Raw genomic sequence first — 17,995 nt, forward strand, 5'->3', positions numbered from 1 at the left:
AGTAATGAACTTTTAAGATTAAACAATATTTATAAAGAAAGGAATGTTTAAACCATTTACACGAGCATATAAAATCTAAATGTAATCCCTGCCTACACCTTACAAACTAAGGAGAGTGCTATAATATGTGTAAAGAATAAAGTATTCACATGTCCTTGACAGCATCTGCTGTTTGGTCTGTCTCAGTGACAGACTGACGCTGCTGTTGTCTTCTTCTCTGATCAAAACAATGTTGTCTTTTCATTTGCTCAAAACAGTGTGCCCCCTAGTGGATATTCGATAAATTGCACACTATTAAAATTATTCATTGCGTGTCTTTTATGCATTTTTTCACTTTTAAGTTATCCTGCAGGCCTGATCAAACCTGGAACGGACCGAGGGCCATATTTTTGACACCCTTGGCCTACGGGCTCAGGTGACATTTGGTCATATGAAGTGTGCAGGCTGAACGCTTAGGTACTGTGATGTCATTTCCAGTTGACAGCAAGTGGCAGTACAAAGCAAAATGGCAGCACCTACCGATGGCTAAAAAAGGAGTGGATTTTTCATTTTAACTGATATTCCACAAACACGCTATTTATCAGAATACGGGGGAACATAGAAAATATTAATCTGAGGAAAATGTTTGACTTGACCTCCGCTTTAAAGGGGTCATATATTATGCAAAATGTACTTTTTATTTGATTGCATAAACTTTCTGGAGTGCCTGCTCAGCTTTAAAACTAAACCCATCCATGTACTTGATTAACAAAATAACCACATTCACACCGAGTATCTCCACCAATTAGTATATGATCGGCAGAAGCGGGTGTAAATCCTAAGCGACTTTCAAGGCCAGAGTCCATACACCAATGTTTTTATTGTCTTAATGGGTTACTAGCTTTCAGTCCCCCCACGTTCTGGGTTCTGCTTGCGCAAGTAGATGCAAGCAGCTGGCATGCACTGACTAGTGAGCCAACATGCCATTACTTTGTACTTACCTATACAGGACTTACCAGTACTAGTCTCGTCAAAAAATACAAGATCCTGCCTCAGTTGTCATGGCAATGAAGGTCAGGGCTTGCCATAGAACTAGCAACCATGAACTATGGTTGGCTCGCTTGCAAGAGACATCTAAGAGACTATTCTGAGACACTTTTCGTTTTTCCTGGGTGAACTCATCGTTGTCTGACCGCTGAGAAATTAGTGAATATTTTAAATCCAAACCACTAACGTGCATGAATTAGGTGGCTATCTTTTACTTGGAAGGTGGACAACGGCGCCACCTAGCGGTAGATTACCGTAATGCACGGTATGAACAATCGTTGGGGTTTGACTAATTTTGCTCGTGGAGGGCCTCCTCCACTGGAGGCTGGCCTAACAGCACGTTTACATGTTCAGTTGAACGACGCGAACACTCAACACCAGGGGTTACCTCACTTGTCGTGATGGGAATTCCGGCTCCTTTTAGAGAGCCGGCTCTTTTGGCTCGGCTCCCTAAAGAGAGCCGGCTCTTTCGGCTCCCAAATGGCTCCTCAGTTTTTTTGTTGCTTAAATAAATTTAATACCAAAAATAACGTAATATTATCTGTAAAATGAATTACTAATGCAAAAAATAGACATTATATCAAATATTTATTATTTATATGGCTTTATTTATAATCTTCTGAACATACGCAACATGGAGTACAACATGGAGTGCTCAAAAATAAAAACGAAGTACAAAGACCCATCTCAAAACAAGGTCGTCAAAAAGTTCCAATCTCTGAATGTGTATATTTATAAGCTTTTAACTATTTACAGTAAAACAACACAAGTAAGCATTGAATACGTACACAACAAATTATAAATTAAAAATTGTAAAACAAAAAGAAAAAACAGCATCCAGCTAAAGGTTTTAGCTTGTCTTTAGCGAAGATTGGCATGAAGAAAAACCAAGTGCCTCAGCTTTGAGGGGTTGATCCTGTTTCTCCTCTCTGTTAATATTTGCCCTGTTTTGGAGAAGATACTCTCTGAGGGGACAGATGTTGCTGCAACACACAGCTGACACAAAATGGCTGAAAATCCATTGCAATAGTTTTATAAGATATAAGATATCCTTTATTTGTCCCACACTGGGGCAATTTACAGTTCCTCGTCAATTGTGTTCTGTTTTGCTGGTTTTATAGCTTTTTGCATAAAGTGGCTCATAGAGTTGGGTTGTACTCTAGGCAGTTGTGACATTGCAGCAGTAGCATCAGTTGCAGACACACTAGCACCTTCATTAATAGCTGGTTCCCTTGCTTCTCTTCAAATTGTACTGATGGGTGGACTTTTCTGATGTGCCTGTTTAGGTTATTTGTGGAGCCTGATCTATGGGATATTTTAACCTTGCACAGTCTACACGCTGCGTTTGAACTATCAATTAAATTGAAATGAGTCCATATTTCACTGCGTTTCCTATCCATTTTCTCACCTTTCCGCTTTCCACCGTGTTTTTTTCCCACTAACTAGCTCTCTCGTCTCGTCTTTGTGCGTGCGTGCGTGAGTGTGCATGCGTGTGTGTGTGTGTGTGTGTGTGTGTGTGTGTGTGTGTGTGTGTGTGTGTGTGTGTGTGTGTGTGCGTGCGTGCGTGCGTGCGTGCGTGCGTGCGTGCGTTGGTGCGTGCGTGTGTGTGTGTTTGTAACCCTCCCCTCTCGGCTCCCAATGAGGAGCCGGCTCCCATCATTCACTTCAAAGAGCCGGCCTCTAAGAGCCGGCTCGTTCGCGAACGACACAGTCACTTGCGCTTGGAAGCAAAACAACGTCCAGTGAATTGACGAAGCCTTTTTGTTTCTGCGTTAAACCGGTCAAGTAAGAGATGTCGTTGGGCGCCGAGGCTAAAATAGTCATCATCGGATGCGGTATATCAGGGATAGCTGCAGCACACAGACTTATTAAAGCAGGATTTAATCATGTGAGGATAATTGAAGCGACTGGAAGAAGCGGAGGGAGAATTAAAACGGGCAAATTTGGTGAGTACAACAGGGAACCCAGTTTTTCTTGACCCGGAGTTCATTTTGTGGATCTCGTTACGAACCGAGTGTACTGACTCTTCAGTTTACGACGGAACCCCTACGAGGGCGACCTAATGCGAGTGTTTTACTCCACTAACCTTGTCCAGCGCAACTACAGTAAATAGTTGAATGAAAAAACACCTATTATTGTGCGTTAATATTCAACTCGACTGAACAACTGGAAGTACAGTACAACGATAAAACTTGTTGGCAGGTCTTGTACCGCTGCGAGTTTATAACCGAACTGCCATTCACACGCGTATGTTAGATTCGAATTCTTAATCTTCAAAGTAACTCATACTAGCCCTTATAACGTAACGCCATGATGTGAAATATATCGTAAATCAGGGGTGCCCATTAGGTAGATCCTGATCTACCGGTAGATCTAAGACAGGTCCCAAGTAGATCCGAGGAGTGTCGAGAAGAAAAAAAACAAACAACCATTTGTGTGTCTTTGTACATGTTAGTAATATATTTTTTGTGTTAATATACACTGCACACTAATCAGTCTCATTTTCACAAAAAAATATATTTAAAAAATAAAATAAAGCAGGTAAATCTTAAATTTGTGTGTGTGTTTGTGTGCGCGCGCCGGTAAGGGTAGATCCCGTGAGGTTAGTTGATCAAAAAGTAGATCTTCGATCCAAAAAGTTTGGGCACCCCTGTCGTAAATCTTTATGTGTGTGTGTGTGTGTGTGTGTGTGCGTGTGTGTGTGTGTGTGTGTGTGCATATATATATTCATTCATAAATTCATCTTCCGAGCCGCTTGATCCTCACTAGGGTCGCCGGGGGTGCTGGAGCCTATCCCAGATGTCTTCGGGCAGTAGGCGGGGGACACCCTGAATCGGTTGCCAGCCAATCGCAGGCATGCATATATATATATATATATATATATATATATATATATATATATATATATATATATATATATATATATATATATATATATATATATATATATATATATATATATATATATATATATATATATATATATATATATATATATATATATATATATATATATATATACACTTAAAACCTACATACAATAAAAAAATAAAATACATTCATAAGAGGGGGGAAAAAATACAAAACACTTAAAAAAAAGCACCCATACCAGTGTTTCCACAGTAATTATAAACGAAGACTTGGCATCAGTTCTGAGAAGCATTCAAACGGAATATAAAATAATACATAAGATTCAGTGTCTGCTAGCCCATATAACATGCAGCGCAGTCTGTACATATACCGTAATCGTCATTAGAAATTTGAACATGAATGACATGTCCCAGATATTTGCAGACGAGAGAAACAATTTGCCCTTACAGGTAAAATGATGGAAATGCAAGCTCTTGGACTCATTGTGCGGTGCAAATGTTAGCACTGTTTTGGGCTTTGTATCTTAACATCAAATTGGACACCATACTTGCAGCATATTTTGCATAGCTGTTGAAATCCAGCCCTGCTAGGAGAGAAAAATCAACAGATCATCAGCAGCATAGAATCATTTACCGGGCGTGGCATACATCCTGTTTTATAGCCTCTGAATTGATGAGATAAATTATTCATTTGCACATTGGGGCTGGTGAAAGTAACCCTCCAAGCAAACTCCATTACCAACAACAAACCATTCATACATATGGAAAATGTATAGTCTTAAATACACAGTACCTAATCTATATTTTTGGAATGTTGGAGGAAGATGCAGTTCACAATAACCGACCAATCGTACCTTTTGTGTATAGGTAATAGCATAGTGGAGATCGGGGCCAACTGGATCCATGGACCATCAAAGGAGAACCCGGTCTTTTGTTTGGCTCAGCAATATGGCCTGCTGAGTCCAGAGGCGCTCACCCCGGAGAACCAGGCAATGGATGTTGGAGCACATCCTCCCTGGATCTCCAGTGTCTTCACCAGCACAGGTCACTCTTGAGAAAACCTCTTTTTCAACCAAATAAGACGTGATGAACTCATGTGGTGCTACTCTCCTAATGAAAAGGTCGCAAACTGAGCCTTGACGACGTGTCCCCTGCTGTGGAGCTGTTCAAAGAGCTTTTGCATGAGAGTGCACAATTTTTGGAGGGGGGAGAACCCTGGCCCAGCGTGGGCCAATTTATACGTGCAGAGGTATGACTAGCATATCCATGTTCAACCAGAACTTGATTGTAACATTTTTTCTTGTTTGGCTGTAGGTGATACAGAGATCAGCGGAGAAGTGGAAAGCAGACAATGCAGGATCTTTGCAGCGGTGCATGTTCACCACCCTGCTGAAGGTGGAGTGTTGCATTTGTGGTACTCACACCTTGGATGACCTTGGCTTGGGTGCTAATGGCCTCTATAAATCAATACCGGGACTTGACTGCACCTTCCCAGGGTCCGTAGTCCAACTGCGTCGACATGAAACATGCAGACTGTGCATATGCAATACCTCAATAACTGTTAATGGTATAAGTAAAGATAACACTTCTTTGGACATACCAAACAGTCATTTTCCTACTCTAATGACATTAAGTACAAGAGCTGTATTCAAACTTTACGGTGTGAAAAGAACAAAAAAAACATCCTGTAAATTGTTGTAATGGAAGTAAATGAAAGTAGCAATAATAAATACAATCCACATACATTCATCTCATATCCCATTTCTGTATTGTGTGTCTTATTTCAGAGGTTATGAAGGTCTAATAAGAAACCTGATGTCAGAGTTGCCTGCTGGCGTGGTGAGCTACAACCAGCCGGTTCGCTGCATCCACTGGAATAACTCTGACAAGGGAGATTCACAGGTGAACGTGGAGTGCCATGGCGGGAAGGTGGTGCCTGCTGATCATGTGATCGTTACGGTTCCTTTGGGTATGATCACACTTCAGGACTTAAGTCATTTGCTCCCCCTTGTAGTCACGACTGCATCAAGCTGTTCTTACTTCTGTTTGGTCAGGTTACTTGAAGAAGCACCATACGTCACTGTTCCGTCCTCCACTTCCTCTGCACAAAATCCACTCAATCCAGAGGTTTGGCTTTGGCACCAACAATAAAATATTTGTGGAATTTGATTCGCCCTGGTGGGATGAGGACTGTGAGGTCATCTACTTGGTGTGGGAAGATGATGTGAGTGAATTAATGAAGATGGAGATTTGTTGCTACTTTGGATTTATTATATGAGTAGTACCGTTGAAGTGAATCTATGTCTCAACATCGTTGAATCATTGTTTAATGCTATTCTCTTTGTAAAGGCAGAGTTGTGATGATGTACAATTATTGCTTATGTTGTGCCTTCTCTCCATCATTGATGATTAATCTTTACACCCTAAAATTTCATCTGTTGTTGGTCATCACATTGTTCAGGACACCATAGTCGACCAGGTGGAGGATGTTCCCAGATCCTGGATCAAGAAATTGATCGGCTTCAGTGTGCTAAAACCCACTGAAAGGTCAGTAGTCCAACAATTCCACACGATTTATGGATTCCTATGCTCATCTTAATGAGATCATGCACAAAAGTGTGGTTGCATTTTTAGGGTTTGACACTCTATTTATGGACCACATTTCTTGAAAATAATTCAACAATTATTTCTCAGCAAAAGCCAATTTGATGGATTGAAGTAACAATTAAATACAAACATGCGCAACCGTATTTAGTGGCACCTGCCTTTTATACAGAAAGTTACAACAACATGTTGACACAAATGCACAGTGTACTGCATTCCGAAAACATGCTTGTTGGGTTCTTTGAAATTTTCCATTGGCGTCAAGAGAAGTATGATTGCTTGTTTGTCTAAATGTGCCCTGCAATTGACTGGCGGCCAAATCAGCTGTGATAGGCGGCAACTCACCCGTGACCCCGATGAACAAAAGCAATACACAAATGAATGGATGGATGTTTTTCTTTCAGCAGTGATAACAGAAGAGGGTGTGATTGCTTGTTTTGTGTGGTGGGTTGAAAAGAAGTCTTTGCACCTCCAGGTACGGCCATATTTTGTGTGGCTGGATCGCTGGGAAGGAATCACATTATATGGAGACTTTGTCTGAGCAGGAGCTCATGTATGCCATCACCCAGCTTGTCCGCAGGTTTACAGGTGAATGTTAGTCTTTTATGCTTTTACAGCTCAAGACAGACTTTTTTTAAAATTAGTTTTTGTGTGTGTGTGTGTGTGTGTGTGTGTGTGTGTGTGTGTGTGTGTGTGTGTGTGTGTGTGTGTGTGTGTGTGTGTGTGTGTGTGTGTGTGTGTGTGTGCGCGCGTGTGCGCGCATAGGTAATCCCATAATCACTCCGCGGAAAATCTTGAGGTCTCAATGGTTTCACGACCCCTGGACATGCGGATCATACAGTTACCCTTCAAGAGGCTGCTCATCGCAGGACATCGAGAATTTAATGGAGCCTCTGCCGTCAAAGCAAACGCTCTCACAAGTACTGACGTTTTAAACATTAAAAAAAAAAAAAAGAACAAGATAACGAACTTGTCTGGTGTGTCCTTCCCAGCCACTGCAAGTGTTGTTTGCTGGAGAGGCGACTCATCCCTCCTACTTCTCCACCGTCCATGGAGCTCTTCTCACTGGCTGGAGGGAAGCCGACAGGCTCCTCGCTCACTACTCCTCTGCCGGTCGGTCTGCACAACCAACCAAGTCAAAGCTCTAAAAGAATTATGCAAGATAAAGTTATTTCAATGTAATTTGATTTTAATCTTGATCAAGGTTTAGCTATCTTTGAAAAGAAGCTGCCTAAAAGAAAAAGCAGCTAAATTGTCTAAATGAGGAGAAATGGGTTTATCTGTTTTGGAGAGCAACAAACATTACCTTGTAAAGTAATGGGATATGCAAAAAAAAAATAAAAGTTTATTCCTACCTGCCATCCTCATCAATTTAACATGAAACATTGTTATTAATTACATGCAGATACAAGTCTCACTTTAAGTTACTCAAATTGTATTTGAAGTCTTATATCCATAATATGCAACTATACAAAAAATATTTAAATGTTTGTTTACTTGTGAGAGTGTTGTTCAGTGTTGAACCGTTTCACATGAAATTCTGCCCCATTCCACTTGCGTAAATAAATGACAAGTGGTTAGTATCTGCTTCAACAGTTTGCCTCAACAAGCTGCAGTACAGTGGGCCCCATGACGGATAAGTGCTGTAGAAAATGATTAGACAGCAACATTGTTGTATAAGTGTGCCTCAGCCTGCAAAAATAAAAAGCCAATATGAAAACTGATTTTTTGTATTCTTTTTCACTCATGAAATATGGGAGCAACAGAAAATGTGTTCTGTTTTAAGTTATTGCGTCATTTTTAAAGTTTATTTTCATCTTCATTTAGTTGGCATTGTAAACGTTTGATTTTCACCAGACCCCAGCAAATATGCGTCCATAAAATACGGTAGTCATAATGTATTTGTGGTACAGGGCTGGTTATTTAATGTACACGGTGCTGCACATGCCTCGATTCAAACGGGAAGGAAAAGCGGAACCATTTTAAAGTTTTTAGTTCTGAGTCGGCGTGTAAATAGTGGTGCGCAGCATGTCTATTTATTTATTTATAAATCGTGAGTGGGAGAAATATCGACTGAGGCACAGATGTGACCTTTAAAAGTTACATACATATTTACCAAGGCCATGAAATTGTACCGGTCACTTTGCGATGTCGCCAAGTTTCGAAACGCATTCGACTTTGGAGGACGGGAAGTGGCTCACTGGTTCCCCGGACACATGGCTAAAGGTGACTGCAAGTCAAGTAGTAATTGACATTAAATAAATGCATTCTACACTGAACACGGATTTGTAGTGAGGTGACTTCTCTTTTTGACTGTGGTCAGGGCTGAAGAGGATGAGAGCCAGTCTGAAGAGTGTGGACTGCATCATAGAAATACACGATGCTAGAATATCCTTTTTGGAGACGCTGCGTGTTAGTTCGTGCTCAAACTACTACGATAAAACATCTTTAACATTGAGTACATCCCCTTGTCCGGAAGAAACCCTGTGTTTCAGGAGACTCTAGACGTCAAACCACATCTGCTTGTTCTCAACAAGATGGACTTGGCTGACCTGTCAAACAAACAGGTGCTGTTTGAAGTCATGGAACCCTAATAAATAAAGCACAACACTCACTTGGATTCATTCCCCATCAGTGTCTGCAGGACAGAATCGATATCAAGCAGAATATTGTGGAGAGATTCATTTATTTTTGTGGTTTATTAAAGAACTTGTGAAATGAAGGAATTTTTCAATTCGAGATGTTCTTTCGTGTAGTTTCATTTATACAGTGTATAATTTGTCATTTTGTTTTCTCTCTGCAGAGGATCCTGAAGGAGCTTGATAGAAGTGGCGTAAAGAATGTTCTTTTCACTAACTGTTTAAAGCAAAGAGACAACAACGTTACCAAGGCATGCGTTTTCCCTGAATGGCCAATAAATTTGATTACTGGCCTTCATTAATGATCGTATTTATTAAAAGCCATCGTCCTCTCACTTTTTTGTACAGTTGGTGCCGACAGTTCTGGAGATGATGACAAAGTCGTGCCGTTTTCACAGAGAAGAGGTACACACCGAATAAAACGGGCAAAGACACTCACAACCTCATACAAGAAGGATACTGAATTCAAAGTGTCACATGGAGTCGTACATGCCTCATTTTGATAGAGACATGCAAATGTACATTATTCCAGAATCATAATTATTGCCTGATGGTGATTGGAGTGCCCAATGTTGGAAAATCATCACTTATCAACTCCCTCAGAAGGACACATTTGAAAAAAGGTACAGTTTCTTTTCGATACTTTCGGCTGTCTTTATTACGACCAACACCAATAAATGAGATGTCCCGTTCAGGCCGTGCATCTCCAGTAGGTGGAGAGCCTGGTATAACTCGAGCTGTCCTTACTAAGATTCAGGTCAGTGGTGTGTGTATTGTTTTGAATGTGTTTTTGTTATTGTTGTTCTTCATTATATATAATGGTATATGTCATTCTCAGGTGTGTGAACGTCCCATGATGCACCTGTTGGACACACCAGGTGTCTTGCCCCCAAACATAGAGAGTGTCGAGACGGGCATGAAACTAGCGTTATGTGGTGAGCAAGCGAAACAAGCTAATTTAGTGATTCCCAGCAGAAATGATCCAGTCCACCTACACCCCCTCATTCCATTTTCACCAAAATCCGTTTCCGAAAAATAATGTTAAGCTTTATTCATGTGTATGTTTGCCACCGATTTAGAAATGGGCAGATAGATTAAAATCATCCAATTGTGTGTGCTCTGAGATTTTTCCAGTGTAAAAAGATCTGTGGTTCTGTACATGTTGGGGAACTGTGCTGAACCACTGCTTAATTGAGCTGTTTTGGAATAAATGTTTCTCTTGTCTCTCTCAAGGAACTATCCTGGACCATTTAGTGGGTGAGGATATCATCGCTGACTACTTGCTCTATTCTCTGAACCGGCTTGGAAATTTCAGGTAGCGATTGCGTGTGTGTGAGCCAACGTTACACGATCAGTGTTGCTATTTTAGGTCTCCATTGGTCCATTTCGTTGCGTTTGTGTGCAGTTACGTTGAAAAATACGACCTGCAAGAGCCTAGCGATGACATCCAACATGTCCTCAAGCACATCGCTGTGAAGCTCAGGAAGACTCAGCGTGTCACAGCCATCACTGGAGTGGGTGAGAGAGAACACCACTTACAACCAAATATTGGCAACCAGAAACAGAATGTTAAAGTGCGTTGAAGAATAGTTTTATCAAAGGGCTTTTTTTAGGATTAAAAGATATGTCATAAAACAAGTGCAAGGAGATCAATACGTCATCGCTCATATTATCAGTGTGTTATTTGGATTGTCCAGTAAACAATCGATGCATGAATGAATGCTGGATTTGATTTTGGCCATCCAGTATCACAATAATCTACAACACCTTACATTAAATTTGAACTCTCCAAGAATATTTGAATTAACATTTCAAGATTTGTAGCTGTCATGCAGGTGGAATTTGAAGTTAACCACGTTAATATTATTACAGAATTAGTCAAACACATTTCAACAGTGTTAATGCGACATCGTGGGTGCCTTATCCACCTATCTTCTCTAAAAAGAATTTAACCACTGTAAAAAAGCAAATGGAATAAGGTTCTCTAGCCTTCATTGCAAGTGACGACAATGGTGATGATAGACCCAAGTGTTGAGACGCCACGCGATTCTTACTGCTTTGCATGTGAAGAAAATAAAATACAATTATGATTCTCTTTCTTATCGTTTTGATAGGGATTATGTTTACATACTGTACATGTTTTGACAAATAAGGTAATTTAATATTATCTGCAAAGAAAAAAAATCTTTATTATTTCTGTGATCCAAGTTTCTTTGAAGAGATACAAAGCAAATACCAGAAACATTAAGATGCGCCACTGAATGCTAACAGTTTTTATTCTTCTTTAGGCAATGTCAACATCACCATTCCGAACTACGCAGCAGCAGCGTACATTTTCATCCGAGCTTTTAGGAAAGGTGAGCTGGGCCAAGTGATTCTGGACTAGAAGGACTCATTCTAATGGATGCACCTGTATATTTATACATTGTAAGTAAAATGCATCATGCATGATTTAGTTTGAATGTGTCTTGCTTTTAGAATGAAAAAGGCACATGTCTGGAGTTGGTTTAAACTTATTTATTTGCATTGAGACAGATAACAAAGGTATTCTGTACCGCACACAAGTGTTACATAGATAAGGTTAGCAAGAGGAGGAATCTTTGGGAATACATGAAAACCTGTTTTGATCAGCACCACATCTTTATACCTGACTCACAAATATACTGAATTTCCCCCAATAGTGTCTGCCCCTCTAATATGACACCATGCCCCAACTTGTCATCCCCCAAAAAACAAAGCCTCTCATTTCCTGTGAAAAATGGGTCATAATGGCCATGATCTCCGCTCAAAGACTTTGAATTTTGAACTCTGTTGTTAACAGCAGCACCTGCCGAACCTCGTAAACAGTCACTCGGTTGAATTCCAGGGTGGAGTCAGCGTATGACACCATTATATTAAAATATCTTGGATTCCTTTCCAATCTGTCATTGAGTCAACAAGCCTATGGCCAATAATAAGACACACAAACACTAAACCAACATTTGAGAATGAAAATATAGTTGACCCTGTGGAGGAATAGCCTCATTTGTTTTCTGAAAGTGTTTAAAAAAATTACTTAGGCAATGATGCTATAATGCTAAGGAGATGCATATTCTAATGGATTTTTTATCTTTATGTATTCTTCAGGCTTGATCTATGTGTTCAACCCGTTTGGTCCACAACACTCAAGCTGGTGCAAATGAGTTAGTGCATTTTAGGTTTAAGTAAACAGTGCATTGTTTGCTTTGTGATCACGAATATGTTTTCCCGCCGGTCTTTCCAGTTGCTTCCAGCCTGTCCTGCATTGATCAGGTCCAGCGCATTTCTCCTTAACAGCTCATTACAACATGTAGTCCCACAAAAGTATAAAGTTGGAGGACAGTGTTGCCATGGTGATAGAGAACATTTGGCAGAAGGATGTTCCCACTGTGGAGCCAGACATATGGGCATCAAAGTAACCGGTCCTGTTGTAATAATCCAGCTCCTCATCAGAGTCGGCGTTGCTGCGGCGGTAAGCAGATGCGTACCATTTATCCGCGGTCAGGGCCACTGCAGCCCCAGCAGCCGCAGCGGCGGCAACACGCACTGGGGACGTCCGGCCCACTGCCCTGAACCGAGACCGCGGACCGCCGTAACCACCCGCTCCGCGGTACGAGCCCCCAATGGAGTTGCGGGCAGGGGAGCCTCTGGACGAGCCTCTGGATGAGCCCCGGGACCCCCCACGCCCCCCTTTACAAAGCACAGGCTCACACAAGAAGGTGGAGAGCAGGAGGAACATCCAGCAGGTTGCGAGCACCTGGTTCATCTGTGCAGGATGGCAACCATAGAAGAACATTTTACTGAGATGTGATGCAGGGGCTCATTAACATTTTATAAAAGGACTTCCTAGTTTGTTTACATAATTCAGAAATTATCTTACTGTGATTCCCAGTGGCATGAGTAATAATTAATGTTATTCAGATGTGGAGCCCTGAGGAACAGTATGGAAAGTGACTTGAGATAATTTATTGTTATTGCAAGTTAGTCTCACGTCATGTTTTACATATTCTCAACTCAGCTGTATTTGTAGAGCACTTTAAAATAACCACCACTGTATACAAAGTGCTGTACATGAAGCAAATCTCCTCAGGTGTAAACAAAACAAGTCCATTATTTTGGAAATGACAGTTGTTATAACATGAAAAAAACCAAATTCTCTGTGTAAACTATTTTGCATTTTAGTTCTAGAAAAAAAATGTGGTATCCATTCTCTCAGCATTGTCCAACATCAATGTCAAATACAATGATGCTGTCGAAAGCTGCTGCACTGTGCACATTGGTTAAATCAAAACAATAGATTTTACTCTAGTTATTTCCTTCAAATAAACATGCTAGAGAAATTAGGGGTTATGCCACACCACAAATGAACTGTATACAAAAGATACAAAAATGTAGAAATAGTTTGGGATTAATGCACATGATTGATCATGAGAGAATGCAATGGTAATTAATATAAGCTTGGTGAATCGGGCAATATGTACAGACCTCACGCCATATTTTCCAGTGTATCATTATGCATCTTCATCCCACCCTGCTAATAAGCCTACTAGGTTTTTGTAGCCTTCATGTAATCGAGATGCTCCCATTCCATAATAATCATCGCATCCTGATGGTTGGTGCCTACCTTGATTCTTGTTTATCTTCAACACAAAGAAGAAAGGTGGTCAAAATGGTCACGGGGATGCTGGTGCGCGTTCATGTGGATGTCAGCGCGGGAACGAGCAAACGCGGGTAGGCGCGTTGCAGCTACACGTCAGCGTGTCTGTCATATTGGTCGTATCTGCGCAGTAAATATACTGCCACTCGATGCATTGAACTTAAAACGACAACCTACATGGTATGAAAAGTGTATCAACTCATGATTACACTGATAGAAATAAATGAGGCATCTTCGCCCATCGCGCCATTTTGCCACATACGAGATGGCAGCCAGCTTGACGTAGAATTCCAAGCCAACCTACGGTCAGGTTATAGTTAATGTATGTGATAGCCTCGAGCCAGTTCATCGAATTCTTAATGTCTATTCACCACATCATATACTATGCATCTATATTTATCTATCCATCTAGCTGACTAAATGAATAGGTATGTAGCGAAATAAGTAATTATCGTGCTAATTATCTCGCTGTGTCAATATAGTAATAACACCAACGTACGCTAGCTGGCGGTAAAGCTATGCTACATTTGATCCTGAACCGCTGTTTCACCACGAAGAAGAAACGTAGCAGGAACACTGTACAGCGTTGCTTGTAGTCACAAATTTACAGCCAAGCACCCCTGTTTGGGTAGGCCATGGCGTTTGTCTGCAGAAATGCTGCTGCACTACTGAAACCGAACCGTGTTGCACCCACCTTGGTCTCGGCCGCCGCCCGTCTGTGCAGCTCTGGTCAGTGTTGAAGACACGACTGCGTTTCGTTCTTCAATGTCAAGTATAGCTACGTCACTAACTCTGTAAACTACTTTTCGTTGCACTCAGCTATGAAGTAGAAAGCTATTATTAGTGCACAGGTTGCATTGTGTCCCTGTATCCGATGTCAACATAGCAACGTTATTTATTGTTATTTTACGATAGTAGTGAGTGGTGACGGTGGCTGTGCACGTATCATCACTTACATTATGACACGTATGAAACTTCATCTAATGCAGTGTTTGTTAATTAACCTTTATTGAGCCAAGGCAAGCAAACACAAAAACTCATATATATATATATATATATATATATATATGGAATTCTGAACCTTTGTCTCATAATCATATTTTGATCTGAAACCTAAATGTCTTCAGTGTACTACGAAAACAAAGGAATTGACCTTGCCATTCCAATCCCTTTGGAGGAGACTGCTAAGTTTTTGTTTTGTTATAAATACTACTGTAAATAATCACTGTTTGCCCTCCCTGCAGGTGTCCAATATGAGTATATTCTGGTGGAGAAGCGAGGGGAGAAGAAAAATGTGGGTTTCATCCAGTTGAATCGACCTAAAGCTCTTAATGCGTTATGTGATGGCTTGATGAAGGAGATGGGTGAGGCCTTGGATGCCCTTGAGAGCGACAGAGACGTGGGGGCCATCGTCATCACCGGCAGCGACAGAGCGTTTGCAGGTGAGGGGGAATATTAAGAATATGAAATGTTGTTGCCAAGCTCTGAACTAAGATGCAACATGGCTCATCTTTTCTGTCTTGTTTAGCTGGAGCGGACATAAAAGAAATGCAGAATCAAACTTTCCAGAAGTGTTTCAGTGGGAACTTTCTGGCTCATTGGAACAGAGTGTCCACTGTGAAGAAGCCCGTGATTGCTGCTGTCAATGGATTTGCTGTGAGTGTCTCTGTTTTGCAAGGTCCACGTTACAGCAATATAGAGCCTAATATGGCTAATATAATGTTCAAACATACTTGTCAACACTTATTAGATCCTTATCCTTAGAGGATGATGTTAATGCATGTTTAGGCCTAATTTTCTTCACGGTTTCAGTTGGGAGGAGGCTGCGAGTTGGCGATGATGTGTGACATCATCTACGCTGGAGAGAAGGCACAATTTGGCCAACCAGAGATCCTGCTGGGGACCATCCCTGGTATGACTGTGTCCACACCTTGTGCCATTCCTCATTTTCAGTTCATATAAAGTCCTTCAAGGGTTTGGAGAGGGACTGAGGATGACGTCGCTGCCTCAGTGCACGTTGTCACAAGTGCAATCAATCATTTCATTGTCAGGGGAAAACACAAGCAAACTCAACAAACAGAAAATAAGCATCTCACCTCACAGACATGCATTTTGGCAGCCCAACTACATGTTCTAACCTTGTTGCTCTACACAAGCCTTATTTTAAACTAAATAATTGTTTCTATCAGGTTTAACAGTATTTAGTGATTTGTTCAAATAATTTGATTTGTTTATGTACATTGTCATTGGAGTTGCGAGACAAGTACATTTATTAAAACAAAAAATGCCGATCTGAATCCCATTAAGGCACCTGATCGATAAGCAGTGTCGTTAAGAGTAGTAGTATCGATACAAGCTTATCAATATCGGTGCCCTACATTAGACTCCACTTTGACTTAAAATCCATCGGAGCCACATTTACCATCATGTCTCGTCTCCTTGTAGGGGCTGGCGGTACCCAGCGTCTGACCCGTGCGGTGGGCAAGTCTCTGGCCATGGAAATGGTGCTGACCGGAGATAAAATTAATGCCCAAGAAGCCAAGCAGTCAGGTACGACAACAGTGTGCTACTTTAGAGCAATAATCTGCTTAACATGCAAACACTTTTCCCAACTTCAGTCCTGAAACAAACCCAAGTTTTAACCATGAGTATTTCCATAAGTGTGCCGTTTGCTTCTAAATCAGCAATTCCCAGCTTTTGAGCCACGCTACATATTTTCACAATCACTGTTCGACACATTAGGCTCCTATTTATTTCCATCCATTCTCATTAATCATTCGACCTTTGTGTTGCCATGCGCAGGTTTGGTGAGTAAAATTTTCCCCGTGGACCAGCTGGTGTCCGAAGCGGTAAAATGCGGCGAGAAAATTGCTGCCAATTCCAAACTGGTGTCCGCCATGGCCAAAGAGGCAGTTAATGCAGGTCAGGCCACGTGAAGTGAAACTTGTAGCACGCATTGTAATCAAATGAAGTTGAAATTCATGTCATTTTCCTCCTTACGCACTTTCAGCCTTTGAGATGACTTTGGCCGAAGGAAATCATATGGAAAAGCGTTTATTCCACGCAACGTTTGCAACGGTAATATGGCACGCCTGCACGGTCCACTTTCATAAGCATGGAGTCTTGCTTTGCATTGCATTGCATTACATTACGTTTGTGCTGTTGATTTCTAGGAAGATCGCAAGGAGGGCATGACTGCATTTGTGGAGAAGAGAAAGGCCAATTTTCAGGACAAGTGATATGCTAATCAAGTTGAATGGTAGCAATGGAATGTGGAAGATGTTTTGCCTCGCTGCGTGGCATTTGCCCAGTGTAATTTTTACCCAGCCAATCAGTCAACAAATATGATATTCCAATAATATACCATCATGAAATACAATCATGAGTGAACAAAGCAAACCGGTCTTGTGCATCTTGCAAAAAGGGACAATGGGGTTGACCGTCTCAATTTCAATGAGTGCCTTATTCTTAAGGCTTGCATTCGAATTTGAATGATTGAATGCACAATGTGATTTTTTCCCCCCACTTTTGGGTAATCACCGGAATCGCTTAAAGCATTTTTTCACAGTCAGCATTAGTCTGCCTTTTGTCTGAAGTTTCTTCTTTCTGTACGTACATTTTGCAAATAAATCAGATGAATTGATGTCTGTTTTATTGCTGGTCTGAATAAAATGAATGCTGTTTACTAGGGGTGTGGAAAATAAGCGATATTAATCGATACATCGATGCGCACGTCCGCGATCCGAGTGCATCGGCTCATTCACTGGGTACGATGCGATTGACGGGTGAAATCGCGATTCATCACGATGCATTGATGGGTATTAGGGGTGTGGAAAATAATCGGTAAAATCCGATTCTAGCAACCGTTTTGACGGGTGAAATCGCGATTCATCACGATGCATTTGGTGGGTATCGGTAAAATCCGATTCTAGCAACCGTTTTATTCATGTTAAACGTCACCTATTTGCCCTTTCCTAGGCGCAATGAATGCACCATCATTGTTTTGCGTTTTGTGTTGAATACGGACGGTACACAACTAGCGAAACATGGAAGTTAGCGCAAGCAGCAGCGAGGAATCTATTATATTTAATGCACCCGCAACATTCAAATCCTATGTTTGGAAATACTTCGGCTTCGAAAAAAAAGACGGAAAGCTTGATAAAACATTTGTAATTTGCAGA

General features: G+C 41.1%; 4 protein-coding genes across 6 annotated transcripts; 3 read left to right on the top strand and 1 right to left on the bottom strand.

The window, feature by feature from the left end:
• The first annotated feature begins 2,743 nt into the window (after positions 1 to 2,743).
• On the top strand, positions 2,744 to 8,224 carry paox (polyamine oxidase). Its single transcript, XM_052079523.1, has 10 exons — positions 2,744 to 2,972; positions 4,764 to 4,940; positions 5,018 to 5,145; positions 5,211 to 5,392; positions 5,684 to 5,865; positions 5,951 to 6,120; positions 6,358 to 6,443; positions 6,976 to 7,088; positions 7,266 to 7,420; positions 7,493 to 8,224. Exons 1-10 carry the CDS (start codon positions 2,819 to 2,821, stop codon positions 7,646 to 7,648), a joined length of 1,503 nt encoding a protein of 500 aa, XP_051935483.1. The 5' UTR covers positions 2,744 to 2,818; the 3' UTR covers positions 7,649 to 8,224.
• Positions 8,225 to 8,358: 134 nt separating this feature from the next.
• Positions 8,359 to 11,590, top strand: mtg1 (mitochondrial ribosome-associated GTPase 1). 2 transcript variants are annotated; one of them, XM_052079538.1, is made up of 11 exons: positions 8,359 to 8,726; positions 8,824 to 8,888; positions 8,963 to 9,067; positions 9,304 to 9,390; positions 9,488 to 9,544; positions 9,672 to 9,762; positions 9,835 to 9,896; positions 9,978 to 10,074; positions 10,373 to 10,454; positions 10,545 to 10,657; positions 11,428 to 11,590. In XM_052079538.1, the coding sequence occupies exons 1-11, from the start codon at positions 8,624 to 8,626 to the stop codon at positions 11,523 to 11,525; spliced, it is 960 nt and encodes a 319-aa protein (XP_051935498.1). In that variant the 5' UTR covers positions 8,359 to 8,623; the 3' UTR covers positions 11,526 to 11,590. The 2 variants fall into 2 exon arrangements, with proteins under 2 accessions (XP_051935498.1, XP_051935499.1); XM_052079539.1 differs by lacking the exon at positions 9,304 to 9,390.
• Positions 11,591 to 12,279: 689 nt separating this feature from the next.
• Positions 12,280 to 13,988, bottom strand: sprn (shadow of prion protein). 2 transcript variants are annotated; one of them, XM_052079554.1, is made up of 2 exons: positions 13,782 to 13,988; positions 12,280 to 12,923 (listed from the first exon to the last, which is right to left on the bottom strand). In XM_052079554.1, exon 2 carries the CDS (start codon positions 12,921 to 12,923, stop codon positions 12,459 to 12,461), a length of 465 nt encoding a protein of 154 aa, XP_051935514.1. In that variant the 5' UTR covers positions 13,782 to 13,988; the 3' UTR covers positions 12,280 to 12,458. The 2 variants fall into 2 exon arrangements, with proteins under 2 accessions (XP_051935514.1, XP_051935513.1); XM_052079553.1 differs by having other exon boundaries at positions 13,643 to 13,782.
• A 358-nt stretch (positions 13,989 to 14,346) lies between these two features.
• On the top strand, positions 14,347 to 17,457 carry echs1 (enoyl CoA hydratase, short chain, 1, mitochondrial). Its single transcript, XM_052079543.1, has 8 exons — positions 14,347 to 14,543; positions 15,059 to 15,256; positions 15,343 to 15,470; positions 15,627 to 15,726; positions 16,260 to 16,364; positions 16,617 to 16,736; positions 16,825 to 16,892; positions 16,988 to 17,457. The coding sequence occupies exons 1-8, from the start codon at positions 14,450 to 14,452 to the stop codon at positions 17,051 to 17,053; spliced, it is 879 nt and encodes a 292-aa protein (XP_051935503.1). The 5' UTR covers positions 14,347 to 14,449; the 3' UTR covers positions 17,054 to 17,457.
• The last annotated feature ends 538 nt before the right edge of the window (positions 17,458 to 17,995 follow it).

The sequence above is a fragment of the Hippocampus zosterae genome, chromosome 11, assembly GCF_025434085.1.
Source record: "Hippocampus zosterae strain Florida chromosome 11, ASM2543408v3, whole genome shotgun sequence".
Lineage (NCBI taxonomy): Eukaryota > Metazoa > Chordata > Actinopteri > Syngnathiformes > Syngnathidae > Hippocampus > Hippocampus zosterae.

Excerpts from the sequence above, each read along its gene's own strand:
- sprn (XM_052079553.1), bottom strand. The coding sequence starts at position 13,669 with ATGATACACTGGAAAATATGGCGTGAG. Across the intron at positions 12,924-13,642 it reads ACTGGAAAATATGGCGTGAG|ATGAACCAGGTGCTCGCAAC; the intron begins GTCTGTACATAT and ends CATCCTGCACAG.
- paox (XM_052079523.1), top strand. The coding sequence starts at position 2,819 with ATGTCGTTGGGCGCCGAGGCTAAAATAGTCATCATCGGATGCGGTATA. Across the intron at positions 4,941-5,017 it reads CAGTGTCTTCACCAGCACAG|GTCGCAAACTGAGCCTTGAC; the intron begins GTCACTCTTGAG and ends CCTAATGAAAAG. Across the intron at positions 7,421-7,492 it reads CAAAGCAAACGCTCTCACAA|CCACTGCAAGTGTTGTTTGC; the intron begins GTACTGACGTTT and ends TGTCCTTCCCAG.
- echs1 (XM_052079543.1), top strand. The coding sequence starts at position 14,450 with ATGGCGTTTGTCTGCAGAAATGCTGCTGCACTACTGAAACCGAACCGT. Across the intron at positions 15,257-15,342 it reads CAGCGACAGAGCGTTTGCAG|CTGGAGCGGACATAAAAGAA; the intron begins GTGAGGGGGAAT and ends TGTCTTGTTTAG. Across the intron at positions 16,893-16,987 it reads TCCACGCAACGTTTGCAACG|GAAGATCGCAAGGAGGGCAT; the intron begins GTAATATGGCAC and ends GTTGATTTCTAG.
- mtg1 (XM_052079538.1), top strand. The coding sequence starts at position 8,624 with ATGAAATTGTACCGGTCACTTTGCGATGTCGCCAAGTTTCGAAACGCA. Across the intron at positions 8,889-8,962 it reads TAGAAATACACGATGCTAGA|ATCCCCTTGTCCGGAAGAAA; the intron begins ATATCCTTTTTG and ends AACATTGAGTAC. Across the intron at positions 9,897-9,977 it reads CTGTCCTTACTAAGATTCAG|GTGTGTGAACGTCCCATGAT; the intron begins GTCAGTGGTGTG and ends TGTCATTCTCAG.